Source organism: Heptranchias perlo, chromosome 4 (assembly GCF_035084215.1).
Source record: "Heptranchias perlo isolate sHepPer1 chromosome 4, sHepPer1.hap1, whole genome shotgun sequence".
In the NCBI taxonomy this organism is placed as follows: Eukaryota; Metazoa; Chordata; class Chondrichthyes; order Hexanchiformes; family Hexanchidae; genus Heptranchias; species Heptranchias perlo.
In genome coordinates, this window is record NC_090328.1 from 14890735 (window position 1) to 14916213 (window position 25479).

Consider the following 25479-nt stretch of genomic DNA (forward strand, 5'->3'; position numbering starts at 1 on the left):
GAATGTGATCAGTGATGACAACCAAATCCTTTAGTTTTCTATATTTGCTAATGAATAGTTAGCTGTAGCTCGGTGGTAGCACTTTCACCTTCTGAGTCAGAAGATAGGAACATAGGAATATAGGAACAGGAGTAGGCCATTCAGCCCCTCGTGCCTGCTCCACCATTTGATAAGATCATGGCTGATTTGTGATCTAGCTCCATATACCTGCCTTTGGCCCATATCCCTTAATACCTTTGGTTGCCAAAAAGCTATCTATCGCACATTTAAATTTAGCAATTGAGCTAGTATCAATTGCCGTTTGCGGAAGAGAGTTCCAAGCTTCTACCACCCTTTGTGTGTAGAAATGTTTTCTAATCTCACTCCTGAAAGGTCTGGCTCTAATTTTTAGACTGTGCCCCCTACTCCTAGAATCCCCAACCAGCGAAAATAGTTTCTCTCTATCCACCCTATCTGTTCCCCTTAATATCTTATAAACTTCGATCAGATCACCCCTTAACCTTCTAAACTCCAGAGAATACAACCCCAATTTGTGTAATCTCTCCTCGTAACTTAACCCTTGAAGATTGTGGGCTCAAGTCCCAAGCAGAGCTTGAGAACGTATCTAGGCTGACACTGCAGTACTGAGGGAGTGCTGCACTGTTGTCTTTTGGATGAAACGATAAACAAAGCCCTGTCTGCTTGCTGAGGTGGACATAAAAGATCCCATGGCACTATTTTGAAGAACAGCAGGGGAGTTCTCCCCAGTGTCCTGGCCAATGTTTATCCCTTAACCAACATCACTTAAAAAAGCAGATTATCTTGCTGTGCGCAAATTGGCTGCCACGTTTCCTACATTACAACAGTGACTACACTTCAAAAGTACTTAATTGGCTGTAAAGCACTTTGGAATATTGTGAAAGTCGCTATATAAATTCAAGTTCTTTCTTAATGAATACCCTTTTATGTTATTCACATTTACTGTTTCCTGTTTCTTTATGCATTACCTGACATTTATCCATATTGAAACCCATCTGCCACTTCTGAGACCATCTGCTTAATTGATCCAAATCCCTCTATGATCAATCTCTATTCTGTTTGTTACCTGCCCACATAGCTTTGAAACATAAAATTATTTGTTACAATTCTAGAATCTTAAAATAGCCATCCAAAAAATATTCTAGATATGAAACACCTAAATGTTAAGCTATACTTGCATCTTCCTTTAATTTAACATTCAAATATAAGTTCCTATGTTAAACTACCAAAAATACTGATTTTTATTTCCACTTCAAATAAAGGTGTTGCTGGGAATGTGCCTGTGATTGTAGATTGAACATTTTTTTAATATTTTTTTTATTCGTTCTCAAGATGTGGGTGTCACTGACAAGGCCGGCATTTATTGCCCATCCCTGGTTGCCCTGAGAAGGTGGGGTGGGCCTTCTTCTTGAACCGCTGCACCCAGTATTGTGTGAGACTGGCCCTTTTTCCTCTCTAATGCCCCTGAAGAACTCAGCATTCCCCAGGCTCATAAGAGAGGAAAATCAGTGCCGATATTAAGTAAAGCACAGAATAAAGAGTAACTGAATTTTCATTTCAAACCTCACCATTCTTCGATTGAAGCTGTTCGGACAAACCTAGAAATCACTGTTTGTGAGATTAGTATTTGAACTTTTAATGTGTGGTTCGCAAATTTGTATGACATTCCTTTCTGTGCATCTAAACAGAGGCACTCACCCACTTATTTGCAGTGGGTTAACCTCTCCATGGAAACAGCATAGACCAGAATGCAGTCAGAATGTGTTTAGCGTATGCTGATATCACAAATAGTAACTTCTGAGCTATAGAGGTAGAAGGAATTAGAATGAAATATTCCCAGAACACTTCTCTTACTGGCCTACTTGACATTTTCACCTGGTTTACAAATATGCTTAATGCAGTGGCGAAGGATATAAGTTCAACAGGCTTGTGAAACCAAGTAGGGAAAATATTCAACATTTTAATGTTGCTTGGAAAAGCTACTGACACCTGTGTTAAGTTAAAAAATAATATGGCAAGTCTTCGTACAGGGCTATCTGATACAGGATTATTGACACAGACAGCAATCTATCACACACTACAAACAAGGACACTGGAATTATACAGTGTGCACAATGTCCCAGTTCTTTATATGGTATCTGGTCATGGTAAATGCATTCATCATCAGTAAAAATGAAAAACGCTGAAATTCTCAGGTTTAATATTTTGGGTAAATACCTTTGCAGCTCTGAGCAACAGTCTCTATCCAAAATCTAACCTCTCTTCTCGTCTGTATTTTATGTTTTTATTTCTGATTTCCAGCATAGGCAGTTTCTTTTCATCTCAAATGCGCCTCTCATCTTGGCCACCGGGGGCAGAACTCCCTGTGTTTTACGTGTAACAAACTCATATCCTGGACTGGGAATCGTCCCCGTGTATGTCCAATGGTCAGTTTATGTTCAATCTGGACATTGCAGAAAAGATCAAATTAGACAACCCAACACGATAGTAAAATTAAAGTTTGGAGTCATAATTTAGTTTCGGCCACTAGGTGTCACAAGCACATTTAGCGAATGTTTTAAATCATTCAAAGGCCTCTGAGTCAGGAGTTTGTGGGTTCAAGCCCCACTCCAGGACTTGTGCACATAATCTAGGCTGACGCTTCAATGGTTCTGTAAAGCATTTTGGGATGACTTGAGGTTGTGAAAGGCGCACCAAATCCCACTCAACCATCACCCCTGTGCTTGCTGACCTACATTGGCTCCCAGTCTGGGAATGCCTCGATTTTAAAATTCTCATATCTCGCCCCGCCCTATCTCTGTAAACTCCTCCAGCCCTACAACCCTCCATGATCGCTGCGCTCCTCCAATTCTTGCCTCTTGCGCATCCCTGATTTTAATCGCTCCACCACTGGCGGCTGTGCCTTCAGCTGCATATGCCCTAAGCTCTGAAATTCCCTCCCTAACCTCTCCGCCTCTCTACCTCTCGCTCATCCTTTAAGACGCTGCATAAAACCAATCTCTTTGACCAAACTTTTGGTCACCTGTCCTAATATCTCCTTATGTGGCTCGGTGTCAAATTCTGTTTGATAATCACTCCTGTGAAGCGCCTTGGGACGTTTTACTACGTTGTTGTTGTTGTTATATAAATGCAGGTTCTTTCTTTTCTTTTCTGAAAGCAAAGAGGTAATGAACCTATACAAATTATCAGTTACAACACAGTTAGACTATTTGGGTAGATTATCAGAGGTGCTGTTTCTTGTTTCTCGAAGATGTTAAACTGAGGCCCTCTCTACCTGCTCAGGTGGACACAAAAGATTCCACAGCACTATTTGAAGAAGAGCAGGGGAGAACTCCTGGTGTCCTGACCAACATTTATCCTTCAACCAACAAGTACAGATTAACTGGTCATTCATCTCATTGCTGCTTGTGGGTCCTTGCTCTGTGCAAATTGGCTGCCACGTTTGCCTACAAAACAACAATGACCACACTTCAATGGCTTTGAAGCACTTTGGGACATCCTGAGGACATGAAATGTGCTATATAAATTCAAGCTTTTCTTTCTTCTTACCTTCACAAAGCATCTGGAAGTAAACACCATTAATGAAACATTTTTCACTATTTTCTTCCCTGAATCCAATATTTCAATCTTGAATATTGAACACAGGAATCTGACTAGACTCTGGGCATCTAGAAGTTAAGTTGACTGGTTTAAAGTTGCCTGATTATCCCTTTGTCCCTTCTTGGACCTTCTCTTCTTGTACCCTTTCCCCTATTAAACTCTTCTGTAAAGACCAAAGCAAAGTACTTAATTTTTATCTCTGCAATTCCTTCATCCTCCATCAGAAGATTTTCTTTTTCATCTCTAATCGACCCTACTGTTCCTTTAAATTTTTTTAAGGTTTGATATGTTTATAAGATTCTTTACTGTTTTCCTTTATGTTCCTTGCCAGTCTTTCTTCACACACCCTCTTCATCTTTCAAATCATTTTGGTTCCCCTCCATATGTTCCATATTCCCTTTGATTTTCTTTTGTATTATTAGCCCAAGATTTGCCACATACATCTTTTTGAAGTCTTGTTTTAATTTTATATTCTCTAGTCATCCAAGGAACTTCAGCTTCTGCTGCACCTGCTTTAACTTCTTGTAGAATTCTGTCTTTAAACTTACTCAAGATTGCATTGGTAAATCTTTCGAAGCAGAACTGAGACGAGGATCACTAAACTAGAGATATTACAGAATTTAATTTGCATTTCCACCATTTTACCCTCCATAAGAACCCTTGCATCTGCGTTGTCTCCTTCTGCTCGCTGTCCTGTGGGATTTATAGTTTCAGCTGTTTCTTTCCTTGATCTGAGGTCTGACTCACCCATTGTTACAACAAAAAGAAAAAAAAAATGCTTAGTTTCATCTCAAGCCTGCTGAAAGATTTAAGCATCAGGCAGCTGGAGGGTTCCGGTTTATCATGGCATGCAGTGAACACCGTCATTGCAGTGATGCCTCACTGGAATTGAAACTCCACTTTTAAGGGAGATTGTGAGTCTACTCCCCTCCCCCTCCAATAGCACAGTGAATAAAGGCACCACGTGGTGTGGCCCTGAATAGTACAAAGAAAGAAAGAACTTGCATTTATATAGCACCTTTCACGACCTCAGGTCATCCCAAAGCGCTTTACAGTCAATGAAGTACTTTTGAAGTGTACATAGAATTACATAGAATGTACAGCACAAAAACAAGCCATTCGGCCCAACTGGTCTATACCGGCATTTATGCTCCACACGAGTCTCCTCCCACCCCTCATCATCTAACCCTATCAGTATATCCTTCTAGTAGTCACTGTTGTAATGTAGGAAATGTAGCAGCCAATAGTACAAGTGCACAGAGGTCACGATAAGGCTTTATCATAACCCTTGGGGGTCAGACCCCATTTGGAGCCCTGTGTTCAGTTCTGGTAATCATGCTACAAAAAACAAACACGTGTAGAGGCATTGGGGAGGTGTTAGAAGACTGATCGCAAGTGTGAAAGGGATGAGTTAAAAGGAAAGCTCAGCAGTTTGGAAAAAAGATTAAGGCATTACCTCGTTAAAGCATATAAAATATCAAATGGAATAGATAAACCCAAAATATTACATTAAAGTAGGTCAGGAAAGTAGGACCGGTGGAATATGAATTTGGTGAAAAGAGAATTTAAACACATTAGGAAGGACTTCTTTATGGAAAGAGTGTCACATGTTTGGAATAATCTGCGAGGCAGGATAATAGAGGCAAAAACATCAGGGACATTTAAAATACAGCTGGATGTTATAATGGGAGAATGAATGTAATAGAAAGATGGGCTTCAGTGGCTGAAAGACCTATTATCATTCTTGACTTCTAAAAAAAATGTAAACTTCATTCTTGGGATATGGGCGTCGTTGGCAAGGCCAGCATTTATTGCCCATCCCACTCTTACGTCCTTACGAAGCATACAAAGCAGGAGGATCATAGGCTCGACTCCTATTTTTTTGCTGTGTTGGCTGATCTCAGCCAGGGTGGCAGTAGACGTGCAACAGCTGGGAGAGGGGGAAAGTCGACCAGGCTTCCTGCTTCAGATCAGAATCAAGTGATCCAGCTCAAGGCGATGTATGTATGAACCTCTAGTGAGGACAGTGTTAAGCGTCTACCTGCCTTTCTTCTGCCTCCAGATTGGAGAAGCTGGGGTTGTTCTCCTTAGATCAGAGAAAGTTAAGGGGAGATTTGATAAAGGAGTTCAAAATCATGAACCATTTTGATGGAGTAAATAAGGAGAAACTGTTTCCAGTGGCAGAAGAGTCGGTAAGCAGAGGACACAGATTTACAGTGATCGGCAAAAGAGCCAGAGGCGATATGAGAAAACATTTTTTACGCAGCGAGTTGTAATGATCTGGAATGCGCTGCCTGAAAGGGTGGTGGAAGCAGATTCAATAGTAACTTTCAAAAGAGAATTGGATAAATACTTGAAGGGAATAAATTTACAGGGCTATGGGGAAAGAGCAGGGGAATGGGACTAACTTGATAGCTCTTTCAAAGAGCCGGCACAGGCACGATGGGCCAAATGGCCTCCTCCTGTACTGTACCTACTATGATGCTAAGATATTATGATTCCTGAGTCACGGGAGTCTTCTCCTCTTTGCCAGATTTTCCATGCTTCCCTCCCCCTTTGCTATTCTGCTGTAACCATTTACACCTCCTCTGGACCCATCTATTGTTTCTTTACTTGTCCCAATTATCACCCCCATTTGCCTTGCACCATCATCCCTTTTTGTCATTTTATCACTCCTACCCTCCGCCTTCCCCTTTTGTTCTTTACCACAGACCTTCCCCTTTTGTTCTTTACCACCCCCACCCCCACGCCCCCTTCCCCTGGCTCTGTGCTTGCTTAAAAGCTGTTAAACCTCTAACATCTTCCAGTTCGGATGAAAGGTTATCGACCTGAAACATTAACCCTGTTTCTCTCTCCACAGATGCTGCTGAGCCTTTCCAGCATTTTCTATTTTTATTGCCGATTTCCAGCATCCGCAGTATTTTGCTTTCGTTACAGTGTTAGGCTGGACTGACACTACCCTGTAAAGTGTTCTCTGTATTCAAAAGATGTGAGACCAGCGGATAATGTTGTTGTTGTCTGTGATGATCCCCGTGGTAGAACAGGGACACCTGAAAAAACGTGTGAGGATGTGGAACTGCCCGCCAACAATAGACATTGCCTTCGCGAGAGAAGGGGAGAAAAATGGGAGGGGATTATTAGAGGAAAGGGAAGAAAAGGAACATTGGAGCATCCAACCCAACCAGCTCGGCCTGACACAGTATTATGTCTTATCTTAATTAAAATTCTACTGCACGATTCATTAAATGGGGCAAAAGCAAAGGGGTTTTAAGGGTCACAAAAGATGATCATGATGCCATCTCAGAGTGCTTTGCCCTACTATCGTGAAACACCAGACTTCAGAAATTACAGAGCACGATCACTGAAGCAAAATCATTTCTGATGAGACCATTACACATTTGCACATTAATATCTAGGCTCAGAAAGTGACAGCCATGAAACATGTATAAACACCACCACACAGAGTATAAAGGGATCACCCTGGGTCCAGTGAATATCAGAAAACTTGGTGGGTTCCTTTCAAGTCGATCCTTCCGACTCTCCCGATTCTCCGATATTCGCCGTGCAGTGCACCTGGGTGCAGACCTAGGAAAATCTCTCCTTATAAGTTGTATCCGTGTTTTCCGATTTTTTTTTCCAGTGTAAAGCCCATGCCACACTGATTGCTCGTCACACCACTTCATTTAGCCAATGCAAAAAGACATACAATAATGTGTCGCATTGCAGCAGATTTTACAGTATCTGTTTTCAGGCGTTGCTGAAACTTTAATGAACTGTGACCCTATTTGTGCATTTCACTGAAACTCTTACCACATGGCGCAGATTCCTCCTCATCCTTTCCTCCCCAGGAAACCTCTGGAACTCAAATGTGCTTTTACTGAAAGTTATTTGGGAAACTTTCAATCCTTACAAGCCGACCTTGTCAGGACCCTATTATAGAAAGGATATTATTAAACTAGAAAGAGTGCAGAAAAGATTTACTAGGATGCTACCAGGACTTGATGGTTTGACTTATAGGGAGAGGTTGGATAGGCTGAGATTTTTTTCCCTGGAGAGTAGGAGGTTTAGGGGTGATCTTATAGAAGTCTATAAAATAATGAGGGGCATAGATAAGGTCGATAGTCAAAATCTTTTCCCAAAGGTAGGGGAGTCTATAACGAGGGGGCATAGATTTAAGGTGAGAGGGGAGAGATACAAAAGGGTCCAGAGGGGCAATTTTTTCACTCAAAGGGTGGTGAGTGTCTGGAACGAGCTGCCAGAGGCAGTAGAAGAGGCGGGTACAATTTTGTCTTTTAAAAAGCATTTGGACAGTTACATGGGTAAGATGGGTATGGAGGGATATGGGCCAAGTGCAGGCAATTGGGACTAGCTTAGTGGTATAAACTGGGCGACATGGACATGTTGGACCGAAGGGCCTGTTTCCATGTTGTAAACTTCTATGATTCTATGATTCTATGATCGTTGGGTTAATTGAGCTTTTTTTTATGCAAATAATGTCAGTTAATTCTTGCACTGCCGCACGGCTTTGTACGAAGACCAATATTTGGCCTTTCTGGAATTGCACTGCTTTCATCTTTTACAAACACCAAAGATCCTGTTGGAATGTCCATAGTATGTACGTTGGCGTCAGTCAAAATCTCATCTATTGCACAGATTACTATGTTCTGGGTCCTCCCTTTTGTAACACAAAAGTACAATTTCAAAATGGCAGGGCCACCTATGGCGCCTTATCTGCTGGAACTTGGTTCATGAATGGGACTGAATGTGCTTGAATCACAAACTCGTTTAAAGGGGCACCTTCTTAATAAAAAGTATTTGTCAAAAGCTTCATCATTTGAGGAGGGAATACAGGCAAAGGAATTGTGCATCGTGCGGGCGATACATACAAGCAATATAATCATGTGCTTTGACATGACTTGTTTCATTGCTGTCTAAAGGTCCAGTTATATTCCTGTTCTGTAGCAAGAAAGATTATTCTGTTCTGTAAGAGGTTATATTAAAGAGTTCTTCACATATTAAGATCTGAAAGAAAAAGAAAATACTTGCATTTTTATGGCGCCTTTCACAACTTCAGGCTGCCAATGAAGTACTTTCGAAGTGTAGTCACTGTTGTAATGTAGGAAATGCAGCAGCCGCTTTGCGCACAGCAAGATCCCACAAACAGCAATTAAATAAATGACCAGATCATCGGTTTCAGGTGTTGGTTGCTCACAGTTCCTACCCTACACCGCATGTAAGGACATTTCCACACCCAGCGCAAATGCTGCTAGGAACATAAGAAAGTCCAAAATGAAGAAAGATAATTGGGCCCATTAAATCCTTTCCATCTAGATGCCTCCTGAGTTCATGGGGTGTCATGCAGGAGAGTGTAGCTGTTCTGGATGAATCAATTAAGATGGGCAGAATGGCCTTCCTCATCTATAAGTGTCTTGTGATCTTGTGGCCTAATGATACAATTGCAATATGTTTTTCAAACAAGCAAAAGCGAGGTTCAACAAACACTTTTTTTTATTAAGACAGTGGCACTTTTGATGTAACTTTAGTAAATGTCTTGTTTAAGAACATAGCAGCAAAACACACCTATTCATGGTGAGCCAATCACTCACTTCATTAAGTGAGTGGGCAAAACTGTGGCAGATGGAGTTCAATGTGGGGAAATGTGAGGTCATCCACTTTGGATCTAAGAAAGATAGACCAGAGTAAATGATGAGAAGCTAGGGGTGGAAGTTGTGTAAAGCTCTGGTTATGCTGCATATGGAGTACTGCATTCAGTCCCAGGCACTACACCTCAGGAAGAATAAATTGGCCTTGGAGGAAATGCAGTGCAGATTCACCAGAATGATACCAGGGCTAAAGGGGTTAAATTATGAGGGCAGGTTGCATAGGCTAGGCTTGTATTCCCTTGAGTGTAGAAGATTAAGGGGTGATCTAATCGAGGTGTTTAAGATGATTAAAGGATTTGATAATGTAGATGGAGAGAAACCATTTCCTATGGTGGGGGAGTCCAGAACAAGGGGGTATAACCTTAAAATTAGAGCTACGCCATTCAGGGGTGATGTCAGGAAATACTTCATCACACAAAGAGTAGTGGAAATCTGGAACTCTCTCTCCCAGAAAGCTGTTGAGGCTGGGGGGTTAATTGAAAATTTCAAAACTGAGATTGATAGATTTTTATTAGGTAAGGGCATTAAGGGATATGGAACCAAGGCGGCTAAATGACGTTGAGATACAGATTAGTGATGTTCTAATTGAACGGCGGAATAGATTCGAGGGGCTGAATGGACTACTCCTGTTCCTATGATCCTCTCACACACTCAAAGGAACCACTTTCGAGTAGATTTTTGGATTCCTCACCTGTGGTAAGGTATTTGGCCCATTGTCAGCATGAATTGGAAAATTGCCAGTGTGCTGCCCCTGATATTTCGTACATGATTTTCCGATCGATCATCCCAGCAGGCCAGGTACCTTGCAATGGGATAGGACTCAGAATCTACCTTTGTATATATGCATATATACAGCTGGGTTCTCCTCTTCTCAACTGGGCAATGGTGGATGGGCATTCACTCATACTCCACTGCAGTGTCGCTGCTGAATCCCTGACCCATTTTCCTGGGTTGGGGGGAGGGGGGTGGGGGTCATATAGTATGCAGGGTGGGCTCCCAATCTTCTTCGATCGGAAATCGGAACAGATGTATAAAAGGCGGTTGAATTGATATCGCCCGCTTTACACTATCGCCCAATGTCAAAATTACCTCCTCATTCTTTACCCCCTGCTGAGGCACCTGGAGCAATACGCATAAAAGTAAATCGCTGAAAGGGTCAATGTTGTCTCCCAACGCCCCAGGAGCTGGAAGGTTATCAAGGCGAAGACAGACTTGAAGAAATTTGCTAAGATAAATCAACAGTACTGTTATGCATGAGGCATGCCTGCCACATTGTGACATGCAAGACAGTAATTTCTGCTAAGTATTATATGCTTTCATGTGGTAAGATGGTAAGTTGTGGCAGCAGATTATCCAGAATCAGCCCTGGCGTAATAAGAAGCAGCCTAAGGCTATGAATGGGACCCTGAGGGTGTATGGGCTACTTACAATTACTAAGCGCTTTTGGCAACCTATGTGCACAGCAATGAGGCTTCATACAAGGAATGCAAATCCCGAAATTCCAGCGTTCAGGATGCCCTGAAGTTGTGCAGCCGTGTGACACTGTCACTGCTCTATGCACTTTCAATATCTCTGCACTATGATTCTGCTTGCAGGAGAAGATGGTGTATGATTATCAGGTGCAGCTCCTGATCTTTTTTTATGGAGGCCACCTCTGAGATAATTGGTCAGAAGAGCATCGATTGGACTGAGGATGGAGAAGTCAGCAGCTTCCCCTGAGCTCAGGACTAAACCGTGATGTTCATGACATGTAATAAAAGAAAGAAAGACTGACTTGCATTTATATAGTACTTTTAATGACCTCCGGATATCCCAAAACCCTTTACAGCCAATGAAGTACATTTGAAGTGTAGTTACTGTTGTAATGTAAGAAACGCGGCAGCCAATTTATGCACAGCAAGGCCCCACAAATAGTAATGTGATAATGATCAGATAATCTATTTTTTGTGGTGTAGATTGAGGGATAAGTATTGGCCAGGACACCAGAAGAACTCCCCTGCTCTTCTTCGAATAGTGTCATGGGATGTTTTATGTCCACCTAAGAGGGCCTTGGTTTAACGTCTCATCCGAAAAACAGCATCTCCGACAGTGCAGCATTCACTCATGCTGCACCGGAGTGTCATCCTAGGTTTTGTGCTCAAGTCTCTGGAGTGGGACTCAAACCCATAACCTTCTGACTCAGAGGCAAGAGTGCTACCACTGAGCCATGCACACATTAAACTTTAGCAAGATTACAGAGAACATCATGCAATGGACGTAACGCTTGCAGGTGGTTATTTAAAGTAGAATTTTGACATTTTGCTCTCTGCTCTTTGCTTAGACATGAAAGAACAGATTCCTGCTGCAAAGAGTGTCCTTGAGTAAGGCAGCACTTGCATGACTAGTGGACTCTTCCGTTCTCCTCACCGGACCTTGCAGTTTATTCTGCATCAATATCAGCATCTCAGCCAAATCATCAGCACAACTGGTGTAATGAGGCTGAAGAGTTAGTACAGGGTGAATTGCAGTACACAAGTGAGGAGGAGGACTAGTAATGATTGCCAAGGTCTATGAACCTGCGGATTGGAAGTCCAGCATAGTTCCTGTCTCTGCTGCAGCGGCTGTGGATTCAGACTCCTTACAAGAGGAGATGCTATCCGAGGAGGATCTTCTGACGTGAGTCACTTGTATCTGTGCAGAATAATGAGGAGAATGGAAGAGTGTCCATGAGCCAGATCTGCAGACACCGACGAATGGCTGTCTGCACTGCAGTCTGTGTGAAGTACATGGGAATTCCTGTGACATCTGCAGCAGAGCCATACACAGCACAAGCCATTAGCACAAATGTCTCATAAGTACTCCTATTGATGCTATAGAGGCCTTGGGCTCAAGTCTCAAAGATGTTTTCTTGGCCGGCTTTGACCTGCTGCAAAGGTCACATAGAGACAATCTTCAGGCAGGACTCACAGGCCTCATGGCGACCCCCAAAACTCATGACTCACACATGTCAGTGGAAATGCTGAGGGATTGCCAGCAGCAGAAATGGATCAAATAGCTGCGCATCAAGTATGCCAGAGAGCGGGCAGCCACAACAGCAAAGGCCATGACTGACTCAGATGCAAGGTTATCACACTGCACACCAAGGATATCTTTTTAAAAATTGATTCTGGGGATATGGGTGTTGCTAGCAAGGCCAGCATTTATTGCCCATCTCAAGATGCCCTTGAGAAGGTGGTGGTGGGCCTTCTTCTTGAACCACTGCAGTCCGTATGGTGAAGGTTCTCCCACAATGCTGTTAGGTAGGGACTTCCAGGATTTTGACCCAGCGACCATGAAGGAACATAGGAACGTAGGAACATAGGAACAGGAGTAGGCCATTCAGCTGATCTGTGATCTAACTCCATATACTTGCCTTTGGCCCATAATCCCTTAATACCTTTGGTTGGCAAAAAGCTATCTATCTCACATTTAAATTTAGCAATTGAGATAGCATCAATTGCCATTTGTGGAAGAGAGTTCCAAACTTCTACCACCCTTTGTGTGCAGAAATGTTTTCTAATCTCACTCCTGAAAGGTCTGGCTCTAATTTTTAGACTGTGCCCCCTACTCCTAGAATCCCCAACCAGCGGAAATAGTTTCTCTCTATCCACCCTATCTGTTCCCCTTAATATCTTGTAAACTTCGATCAGATCACCCCTTAACCTTCGAAACTCCAGAGAATACAACCCCAATTTGTGTAATCTCTCCTCGTAACTTAACCCTTGAAATCCGGGTATTATTCGAGTAAACCTACGCTGCACTCCCTCCAAGGTCAATATGTCCTTCCGAAGGTGCGGTGTCCAGAACTGCTCACAGTACTCCAGGTGTGGTCCAACCAGGTGTTGGCCAGAGGCTGCAGAAACCTATTGAGGTTAATTCGAAGTGCTAACAAAGACACTGACTTTTGAACTGGGGTGACCTGGAGTTCAGTCACTGGTCTGAACTGGCCAGAACCGGTTTGAATTCATTCCGCTTCTTAGAGGGACAAAGGAACTGTGATGCTACCTAGGCCCTTGGAACAGAGCCAATCAGGGGATGACATCGATCACTCCAGCAACTTTGAGCCAACCGGAGAAGACAGCATCATTCGAAAAGACAGACTTGGAAATAAAGCTGAAGCATGGCAGGTTTTGTGCCAGAGCGAGAGTGTGTGTGTTTTTGAGGGAGACTCCGGAGACTAACCCTTGTGGAAGTGGGAACCCTACGTCCGGGACGTAGAGACTACGTCAGGGACGTAGAGACGACGTCGGGAGTGAGGAAGAGAATTGCCTGGCCAGCAGTATCTCTCCTTTCCGGGTAATATAATATCCTTTCTATTCTGTGACACTCAGGGAGTGTTATCAGAGAAACCGAGTGGGTGTGCGTTTAAATCCTAGTTTGAGTATAAAACTGTATAACCTGCTGTAAACTGCATGCCTATATCTAACTAGACGTATAAGCGGTATGTACATGATCTAATAATGTTAATAAAGCGAATTGAGAATTAAGAGAGAATTGACTCTTCCTCTGTGTACTAAGCCAAAACTGTTAACCGGTGACTTCCAGTCAACACAGGGTTTTGTATAGCTGCAGCATAACTTCTGCCCCCTTGTACTCTAGTCCTCTAGATATAAAGGCCAGCATTCTATTAGCCTTCTTGATTATTTTCTGCACCTGTTCATGACACTTCAATGATCTATGTACCTGAACCCATAAGTCCCTTTGGACATCCACTGTTTTTAACTTTTTACCATTTAGAAAGTACCCTGTTCTATCCTTTTTTGATCCAAAGTGGATGACCTCACATTTGTCTACATTGAATTCCATTTGCCACAGTTTTGCCCATTCACCTAATCTATCAATATCGCTTTGTAATTTTATGTTTTCATCTACACTGCTTATAATGCCACCAATCTTTGTGTCATCGGCAAACTTAGATATGAGACTTTCTATGCCTTCATCTAAGTCGTTAATAAATATTGTGAATAATTGAGGCCCCAAGATAGATCCCTGCGGGACTCCACTAGTCACATCCTGCCAATGTGAGTACCTACCAATTATCCCTACTCTCTCTCGCCTTTCGCTCAGCCAACTTCCTAACCAAGTCCGTACTTTTCCCTCGATTCCATGGGCTTCTATCTTAGCTAACAGTCTCTTATGTGGGACTTTATCAAATGCCTTCTGGAAGTCCATATAAATAACATCCATTGACATTCCCCTGTCCACTACTTTAGTCACGTCTTCAAAAAATTCAATCAGGTCTGTCAGGCACGACCTACCTTTCACAAATCCATGCTGGCTCTCTCTGATTAACTGAAAATTCTCGAGGTGTTCAATCACCCTATCCTTAATTATAGACTCCAGCATTTTCCCCACAACAGATGTTCGACTAACTGGTCTATAATTCCCTGGTTTCCCTCTCTCTCCTTTCTTAAAAAGCGGAGTGACATGTGCAATTTTCCAATCTAGAGGGACAGTTCCTGAATCTAGACAACTTTGAAAAATTATAGTTAGGGCATCTGCAATGTGCTCACCTATTTCCTTTAAAACCCTGGGATGTAAACCATCTGGTCCTGGGGATTTGTCACTCTTTAGTGCTATTATTTTCTTCATTACTGTTGTTTTGCTTATGTTAATTTTATCGAGTCCCTGTCCCCGATTCAATATTAGTTTTCTTGGGATTTCTGGCATGCTATCCTCTTTTTCTACTGTAAATACTGACGCAAAGTAATTGTTCAACATGTCTGTCATTTCCCCTTTGCCAATAACAATATCCCCACTTTCAGTTTTAAAGGGGCCAACACTGCTCCTGACCACCCTCTTTTTCTGAATAGAACTATAAAAATTCTTCGTATTGGTTTTGATATCCCTTGCAAGTTTCTTTTCATGCTCTCTTTTTGTAGCTCTTACTATCTGTTTTGTGATCCTTTGTTGATCTATGTATCTTTCCCATTCGCCAGGATCTGTGCCATTTTTTTCCTTTTTGAATGCCCTTTCCTTATGTCTTATACTGTCCCGTATCTCTTTAGTTGTCCATGGCTTTTTTTTTTGGCAAGTAGAGTTCTTGCCCCTCAGGGGTATAAACCGATTCTGTATCACGTTAAATGTTTCTTTAAACATTTCCCACTGATCATCAGTCGTTTTACCCATCAACTACTGTGCGACGTCACAGGTGAGGCAGGAGAGTCCGAGAGGTGAGCACAGTATAAAAGGAGAGACCGAGAGCGGGAGGAGAGCCTGAGAGTCTAAGGCAAGTCATGGCAGCACAGCTCGCACCCGTGATATGCTCCTCCTGCACTATGTGGGAAGTTATGGACACTACCAGTCTCCCTGGCGACCATGTGTGCAGGAAGTGTGTCCAGCTGCAGCTACTGGCTAACCGTCTTTCGGAGCTGGAGCTGCGGGTGGATTCACTGTGGAGCATCCGCGATGCTGAGACTATCGTGGATAGCACGTTCAGTGAGGTGGTCACACCGCAGGTAAAGATTACGCAGGCAGAAAGGAAATGGGTGACCGCCAGGCAGAGTAAAAGGACTAGGCAGGTAGAGCAGGAGTCCCCTGGGGCCATCTCCCTCTCAAACAGATATTCTGCTTTAGATACGGTTGGGGGAGATGGCTTATCAGGGGAAAGCAGCAAGAGCCAGGTTCGGGGCACCACGGGTGGCTCTCCTGCACAGGAGGGGAGGAAGAAGAGTGGCAGGGCTATAGTGATAGGGGATTCAATTGTAAGGGGAACAGATAGGCATTTCTGCGGCCGCAAACGTGACTCCAGGATGGTATGTTGCCTCCCTGGTGCTAGGGTCAAGTATGTCACAGAGCGGCTGCAGGGCATTCTGGAGGGGGAGGGTGAACAGCCAGTAGTCGTGGTCCATATTGGTACCAACGACATAGGTAAAAAAAGGGATGAGGTCCTGCAAGGTGAATTTAAGGAGTTAGGAGATAAATTAAAAAGCAGGACTTCAAAGGTAGTGATCTCAGGATTACTACCGGTGCCACGTGCTAGTGAGTATAGGAACAGGAGAATAGACAGGATGAATGCGTGGCTGCAGGGATGGTGTAGGAGGGAGGGATTTAGATTCCTGGGACATTGGGACCGGTTCTGGGGAAGGTGGGACCTGTACAAGCGTGACGGGTTACACCCGAGCAGGACCGGGACCGATGTCCTCGCGGGGGTGTTTGCTCGTGCTGTTGGGGAAGGTTTAAACTAGAGTGGCAGGGGGATGGGAACCTGAGCGGGGAGTCAGGAGGGAATAAAGTTGAGAGCAGCAAGAGAGGGGAAGACCCAGGGGAAATCTACAATACAAATAGTACAAACAGTTGTTCAAGAACAAGTGAAAGGGAAAAGCATAGAGCAGCGGAAAGAAAGTGTACGTTAGGCACGACAGATAAAATAAAAACTAGAACGCGTAAGGCGATTAACCCAGCATCAAAGCTGTGGCAGGGGGTCGAGAACCTGAGCAGGGAGACAGAGGAAAGCGTGTCAGGAAGGGACAGAAGGTATGGAGTAAAAGGTAAAGTGTTAAAAAAGGAAAAAGCAGGAACTAAGTGTCACAAAACATATTTGAAAGTTCTTTATCTGAATGCACGTCGCATTCATAACAAAGTGGACGAGTTAACGGCACAAATAACTACGTATGGGTATGATCTTGTGGCCATTACAGAAACATGGCTGCAGGGTGACAACGACTGGGAATTAAATATGCCAGGGTATTTAACAATCAGGAAGGACAGGCAGAAAGGAAGGGGAGGTGGGGTGGCTATGTTAATAAAGGGAGGAATCACTGTAATACAGAGAAATGATATTGGGACAAAGGATCAGGATAATGAAACAGTTTGGGTAGAGATAAGGAATAATAAGGGGAAAAAAACACTGGTGGGCGTAGTATATAGGCCTCCTAATAGTTGCAACTCTGCTGGAAGAAGTATTAATCAGGGAATAGTCAAGGCATGTAATAAGGGAACAGCTATAATTATGGGGGATTTTAACTATCATATTAACTGGACAAATCAAATTGGGCAGGGCAGCCTTGAGGAAGAGTTTATTGAGTGTATTAGGGATGGATTTCTTGAGCAGTGTGTAACTGATCCTACAAGGGGGCAAGCAACCTTGGACCTGGTCCTGTGTAATGAGCCAGGATTAATTAATAATGTCCGAGTTAAGGATCTCCTGGGAATGAGTGACCATAACATGGTTACATTCCATATCCAATTAGAGGGTGAGAAGGTTGGTTCTCAAACAAGCGTACTGAGCTTGAATAAAGGAGACTATGATGGTATGAGAGCAGAATTGATTAAAGTGGACTGGGAAAATAGATTAAAGGGTAAGACGGTACATGAGCAGTGGTGTTCATTTTAGGAGTTATTTTACAACTTTCAAAAAAAAATTCCACTGAGGAAAAAAGGGTGTAAAAGAAATGACAGCCATCCGTGGCTAAGTAAAGAAATTAAGGATAGTATCCGACTAAAAACAAGGACATATAAGGTAGCCAAACTTAGTGGGAGGATAGAAGATTGGGAAGTCTTCAAAAGACAGCAAAAAGTAACGAAAGGATTGATTAAGAAAGGGAAGATAGATTATGAAAATAAATTAGCAAAAAATATAAAAACAGATAGCAAGAGTTTCTATAGTTATATAAAAAGAAAAAGGGTGGCTAAGGCAAACGTAGGTCCCTTAGAGGATGAGACCAGGAAATTAATGGTGGGAAACATGGAGATGGCAAAAATGCTGAACAAATATTTTCTTTCAGTCTTTACGGTAGAGGACACTAAGAATATCCCAACACTGGACAAACAGGGGGCTCTAGGGGGGGAGGAGCTTAATACGATTAAAATCACTAAAGAATTGGTACTCAGTAAATTAATGGGACTCAAGGCGGATAAATCCCCTGGACCTGAATGGCTTACATCCTAGGGTCTTCAGGGAAGTGGCAGTAGGGATTGTGGATGCTTTGGTAATAATTTTCCAAAATTCTCTGGACTCGGCAAAGGTCCCGGCAGATTGGAAAACTGCTAATGTAACACCCTTATTTAAAAAGGGTAGTAGGCAGAAGGCTGGAAATTATCGACTAGTTAGCCTAACATCTGTGGTGGGTAAAATTTTGGAGTCTATTATTAAGGAGACTGTAGCGGAACATTTGGATAAACATAATTTAATAGGACAAAGTCAGCATGGCTTTATGAAGGGGAAGTCATGTCTGACAAATTTGCTTGAGTTCTTTGAGGACATAACTTACAGGGTGGATAAAGGGGAACCAGTGGACATAGTGTATTTAGACTTCCAGAAGGCATTCGACAAGGTGCCACATAAAAGATTATTGCTCAAGATAAAGAATCACTGGATTGGGGGTAATATTCTGGCATGGGTGGAGGATTGGTTATCTAACAGGAAGCAGAGAGTTGGGATAACTGGTTCATTCTCGGACTGGCAACCAGTAGCCAGTGGTGTTCCGCAGGGGTCGGTACTGGGTCCCCAACTCTTTACAATCTATATTAACGATTTGGAGGAGGGGACCGAGTGTAACATATCAAAGTTTGCAGATGATACAAAGATGGGAGGGAAAGTGGAGAGTGAGGAGGACATAAAACACCTACAAGGGGATATAGACAGGCTGGGTGAGTGGGCGGAAATTTGGCAGATGCAATACAATATTGGAAAATGTGAGGTTATGCACTTTGGCAGGAAAAATCAGAGAGCAAGTTATTATCTTAATGGCGAGAAACTGGAAAGTACTGCAGTACAAAGGGATCTGGGGGTCCTAGTGCAAGAAAATCAAAAAGTTGGTATGCAGGTGCAGCAGGTGATCAAGAAGGCCAACGGAATGTTGGCTTTTATTGCTAGGGGGATAGAATATAAAAACAGGGAGGTATTGCTGCAGTTATATAAGGTATTGGTGAGACCGCACCTGGAATACTGCATACAGTTTTGGTCTCCATACTTAAGAAAAGACATACTTGCTCTCGAGGCAGTACAAGGAAGGTTCACTCGGTTAATCCCGGGGATGAGGGGGTGGACATATGAGGAGAGGTTGAGTAGATTGGGACTCTACTCATTGGAGTTCAGAAGAATGAGAGGCGATCTTATTGAAACATATAAGATTGTGAAGGGGCTTGATCGGTAAGGATGTTCCCAAGGATGGGTGAAACTAGAACTAGGGGGCATAATCTTAGAATAAGGGGCTGCTCTTTCAAAACTGAGATGAGGAGAAACTTCTTCACTCAGAGGGTAGTAGGTCTGTGAAATTTGCTGCCCCAGGAAGCTGTGGAAGCTACATCATTAAATAAATTTAAAACAGAAATAGACAGTTTCCTAGAAGTAAAGGGAATTAGGGGTTACGGGGAGCGGGCAGGAAATTGGACATGAATTTAGATTTGAGGTTAGGATCAGATCAGCCATGATCTTATTGAATGGCGGAGCAGGCTCGAGGGGCCGATTGGCCTACTCCTGCTCCTGTTTCTTATGTTCTTATTAACAGATTTGCTCAGTTTACTGTGGACAGTCTCTGTCTCATCCCATTGAAGTCGGCCTTACCCACGATTTGAATCTTAGCAGCTGATTCACTTTTTTCCCTTTCAAACACTACATTTAACTTGATCATGTTATGATCGCTAAGGAACGGCGATATATGTCCAAGTTGGGATGGTGTGTGACTTGGAGGGGAAGTTGGAGGTGATGGTGTTCCCATGCACCTGCTGCCCTTGTCCTTCTAGGTGGTGAAGTTCGCGGAATTGGGAGGTGGTTTTGAAAAGCCTTGGCGAGTTACTGCAGTGCATCCTGTAGGTAGTACAGAGCAGCCACAGTATGTTGGTGGTGGAGGGAGTGGATGTTTAAGGTGGTGGATGGACTGTCAATCAAGCAGACTGCTTTGTCCTGGATGGTGTCGAGCTTCTTGAGTGTTGTTGCGGATGTCCCCATCCAGGCAAGTGGAGAGTATTCCATCACACTCCTGACTTGTGCCTTGTAGGTGATGGCGAGGCTTTGGGGAGTCAGGAGGTGAGTCACTCGCCACAGAATACCCAGCCTCTTACCTGCTGTAGTATCCATGGCATTTATGAGGCTGATCCAGTTGAGTTTCTGGTCACCAGGATCCCAAAAGGCTGCTGGTAAAACCCTCCAGCTCGCCAGCACACTTACTCCTTCTGCTTGGAGGAAGCAGTAGGTTTGGTGCTAAATGTCACATACAATCCATCAACACAAAGAGAAAGCAGCATGGCAGATCATGTGGACAATATTCACAGAACACACAATGGGTTGAATAAATGTCCTGTACTTGGTTTGTACACCATGCTGAGGATTTATGTGCAATTGTTCAGACTGCTGCAGTAAAAGTCAGGCATTGATGATAGTCGAGGAAGGGGGCAGGAAAGTGGCGCAAGGCAGCATATTCTGTAAAGGTGGACAAGAGGCTTTGGATACGACAGCTTATCAGAATGTATCTTGTACTGGTGCCTGGTGCGCCAGTCTTCCAGGGTACACGGGTATTTCAGTAACGACTTCTTCAATGTGACTGTAGCCCATTATGTATCTCCTTAATTAGTCGCTATCCTGGCAATAGCAAGTTCAACCAGCTTGAGGCATGGCCTTCAGCACCGTAGCTTTCCCCTGGACATGTTTGGAGAATGCACTCCCAAAAATTTCACATTAACTCTCAAAGAACTGAATCAACAGTACATTTGTTTTTTTTTCTGTCTGCAGCTATTTTTATTGTTTTTATCTATTTTATCCTAACTTGGGAAAGTAATCGTATGATTTTTTTTTGTTATAATGCCTTCCTCAAAGAGGCTTTGCTCAACAGCTCCATGTAACATGTTTAAATAAACCGTCATGTACTAAGGCCTTAAAGGAAGACAGCTGTCTCATGAGCGAAAAGCTAATTAGAAAGGAAAGAGCTTTTTTTTATGTATATACCATTATACAACCAGTTTACTGAAAGAAAAGGACAATTAAATATCTCTACTCACCATAGTTGTCTCTGCAATTGAACCAAAACTGTTGATAAATATGTTGCAGGTGACATTGACAGCAGGGCCTGTAAAAATAATGAGCGAAACATTAAAGCACATTAATGCTCTCTCCAACATGCAGTGCGAGATTGAAAGCAAAATGTCCCTTTGAATTAGTTCACTCTTGTCACTGTGCAGGGACCCCGAGAGATTGCTCACAGCTGCCTTTCCCTTCCGTTTTTTTGATTGCCTTATTCTGTCTCCCACCACCGTGCCTCCGTTTTCAACAGGAAGGCATGAGTGTAGCAGGCTTCTCAGCCATGATCTGATTGCATGGCGGAGCAGACTCAAAGGGCCGTATGGCCTACTCCTGCTCCTATTTCTTATGTTCTTATGTTCCTCAATGATGGCTGCTAAGGATACTCTGGCTCATGAGTGGTATGAGGCCACAGGACAGGACTGACCCCGCCAGCTTCTGCTGTGAAGGCAGAATGGGGCAGAGGTCGCATCATATAGAAGGTAAGTGGATAATCAGATAACACATGGTCCATGTGATCTCCTGGACTGGTTTCGATCGCCTGAGGGGGTCGGAGAGGAATTTTCCAGAGTATTTTTTCCCTTACTGTCCTGGGTTTTTGCCGCTCCCAAGAGATTACATGGTTGTGGGGAAAGGGGAGGTGGGAGGTGTCTAGTCATGATGCTTCAGGCGTGGGGCAGGCTTGATGGGCCAGCTGATCTTTACCTGCCCATCATTTTCGGATGTTCGTAGTTGTTCTTTCGCGTAGGGAGAGAGTCTGGGCATTGCTAAGATTCCATTAACCTAATTTTCACCGGACAAGGTGGATCAAATGCTAAAATTGTCCTTAAGCCTGCAACTGAGCACAAGATGACGACAACTGACTGTTTCATTAGGTGATGAGACTGTTGTTTACTGGCTAACTTCTGCACTGAAAATCCAGCATTAAAGAAAGAACTTGCATTTATATCATGCCTTTCACAACCTCAGGACATCCCATAGCATTCTACAGTCAATGAAGTACTTTTGAAGTGTAGTCACTGTTGTAATGTAGGGAAATGCTGCAGCCAAATTGTGCACAGCAAGATCCCACAAACAGCAGTGAGATGAATGACACAGCCAGAATACTGCTCTCTTCTTCAAATAGTGCCATAGGATTTTTTGCATCCCCCTCAGGGAGCACACTGGGCCTTAGTTTAACATCTCATATACGGCACCTCTGACAGTGCAGCACTCACTCAGTACTGCACGCAAGTGTCAGCCTAGTTTATGTGCTCAAAGTCTCTGGAGTGGGGCTTGAACCCACAACTTTCTGACTGAGAATGAAAGCGCTACCACCAGACCAAGGCTGACACCTATTATTTTGGGACTTTTTTTTGCATGGGTGCTTTCTGTAGGATCACCAGAAACAACTTCTCTGAAAATCCAGCTTCAAAGCATCATAGTGGTTGCCTGGAAAAAGTTGCTATATAATAGTGAAGTATCGCCTTAGCTTTTCATGTATTATTTCAAGGTTTTACTATGGTGTCTATGAACTTTTTAAAAAATCCAGAAGGGTATTTATGTCTCTTTTACAGAGATAAATCAATAAAGAAGCTTCATAGAGGCTGCGGGTTGTGGAGGCTGGATCTTTCGCTCTTCGCCTTTCAGCATTCAATGTACGACTAATTTTGCCCTTCTTTGTATTTAAAAGCCTCTACGTTACCTATGCATCAGCTAAACAGATGCAATGATCTTAAAGCAATAGTATTGATACACTGGGCATGTATACTGGACATTATGGAGGGCTAACGTATGGACAGAAAGAGGGGATTTCCACCTTAAAATTTATTGATTTGCGTCAGTCTGGTTTTTTTAGTCAGTACTTTCCTCCCCTTTTCTTCACTTTAGGTTCTGTCACTTTTTCCCTTTTTTTCTCCCCACCACAGGCAAGAAATGATTACACGCGAACAATATCGCTGCTAATCTTTTCACTTCTGCACTCACCATCTGGCACTGTGCTTTCCTGTCAGAAGAAGTTACTCTGGATAAGTCATGCACAAGAAGACCTTTGTTTTTAAAAAGAATGTTCACAATTGGAGTTTTAAGAACAGGGAATATAGGAATAAGGAAGGGTTTCTCAGTCACTCCACCTTGATTCGTTGTTCAAGACCAGCTCCGATGATTTTTCACCCAAACTATCGATTTCAATGAATATATAATTCTAATACAGCTACCCCACCTTACTGTTACTAAAGTTGGGTTTGCAATGTCCTATTACTTACACCACTGACTCCTGAGTTGAAAATAAATGCTGCCAGAATTTCCTTTCTTCATTGTAATACAAAGCCCGTGTTAAATCAACTGTTCGATATGTTCACACGTTGTAGCTTCATTGAATAATGCTCAATTCATCAAAGGTGCTCTTCCAGTGTGTAAAATCCACCTTGTTTTCAGCAAGGGCCATTAACCCATTAATTGCATTTCTACATGACTATAGTTTGAAGATTGCTGTGTATATGGTGTGTAATTTTTTTCATTCTTTTAGGAGAGGGCTCCCCCCACCCCCACCCTACTCCTCCCCTCCACCCCGCCTCGAGCTTGACCATGAGGAATATTACAGCTGACCTCAGTCCTGTTCCTGGGGTGGAATTTCCTGTGTATTAGAGACACGCATAATTGGGGAGTAAAATATCGAGGAGACTCAGGCGCAAGTGTGTTAAGCACATAATTGTGCTCTGCCCAAATTTCATCGATATTTTACATTTGTCTATCGGTCCCTGCCCTCGAACGTATCTTGGCTCGTTATAATGGCCCAGGCTAAAGAGACGTACATGCAAATTTCCTGCAACCACACTAGTTCAAAACGGGTGTAAAATTAAGCCCAGAATTTTAGGTACAGCTGGAAGCAATATGATTTTACTGGCGATTTTTAAGCGATTTTTAAAATTTATCCTCACTGTATTTTCTGTTTCTTTGAATGTATTGTAATGGCATCAGTATGAGCCACATTAAAAATTGAAAAGCTTCCATGATTGCTTGTTCTTAAAATGTTGTGCCCAATGTGCATGAATGATAGTTAGGTAGCTTGAAACTTTAATTTTCATACTTAAGGAAGGAATATATGATGTTGTGTTTGGAGCTTTCCTTGGGCCCCGATTGTTTGCGCTGATTTCCTCTTATTTATACCGATTTTTAAGTTCCAACATATGCCAATGAGATTGGCAGGAAATTTGCATGTAAATTGCCATTCGTAAAATGGATGCATGAATGGGCGTAATTGCGGATGTAACATCCCAATTATGCCCCACAGGAAATTCCACCCCAATATGTGCAAGAACAGCAGAGGTTGTTGGATAACAATCAGGTATACAATCAAACTGCCCTACTCCTCCCGAACCCATGGAGGCCATTTGCAGCATCCCTACTGTTGCCATTGAATTTGAGATCTCTGTGGTCTGTGCGGCTCAAATGCTCACTGCTTTTGCCTGTTGAAATAGTTATGTTTTTTCTTTTTTGATTATTTTCTTCCCTTCTTGTTTGGTCACCTCACGCTGAGAGACAAGGTGGGTGATGTATTCTCAGATCTAGGCTAATGCTGGTGACAAAGTATCCTAACTCGCACCAAGTCCCATTCACCCATCACCCCTGTGCTCGCTGACCTACATTGGCTCCCAGGCCAGCAATGCCTCGATTTTAAAATTCTCATCCTTGTTTTCAAATCCCTCCACGGTCTCGCCCCTCCCTCTCTCTGTAACCTCCTCCAGACCTACAAATCTCCGAGATCTCTGCACTCCTCCAATTCTGGCCTCTTGCGCATCCCCCATTTAAATCGCTCCACCATTGGCGGCCGTGCCTTCAGCTGCCTAGGCCCCAAGCTCTGGAATTCCCTCCCTAAACCTCTCCATCACTTCATCTCTCTTTGCTCCTTTTAGATGCTCCTTAAACCCTTCCTCTTTGACCTGTCCTAATATCTTCTTATGTGGCTTAGTGTGAAGCGCCTTGGGATATTTTTACTACGTTAAAGGCATTATAATAAATGTTTGTTTGTTTGTTTGTTTGTTGTTGTTGTTGTTTTGTCCAGGTTTCCATTCCCCTTTGTGGGGAAATATAGGGCCTTTGTTCTGTGTTGGTTTTGGCTCAGCGGTAGCACTCTTGACTCCAAGAGAGAAAGTTATGTGCTCAACCCCCCACCCAGACACTTGAGCACATAATCTAGCCTGATACTCCGGTGCTGAATTAACAAAGTGCTACACTCACAGAGGT

At 43.1% G+C, this 25479-nt stretch overlaps 1 protein-coding gene across 5 annotated transcripts in view; it reads right to left on the minus strand.

The window, feature by feature from the left end:
* Positions 1-25479, minus strand: part of glra3 (glycine receptor, alpha 3) — a 161522-nt gene that overhangs the window by 61900 nt on the left and 74143 nt on the right. For all 5 annotated transcript variants that reach the window (XM_067982510.1, XM_067982511.1, XM_067982512.1 and 2 more), the window contains one exon: positions 21237-21304. In XM_067982510.1, the coding sequence (XP_067838611.1) occupies positions 21237-21304 (68 nt within the window). The remainder of the gene's footprint in view (positions 1-21236; positions 21305-25479) is intronic.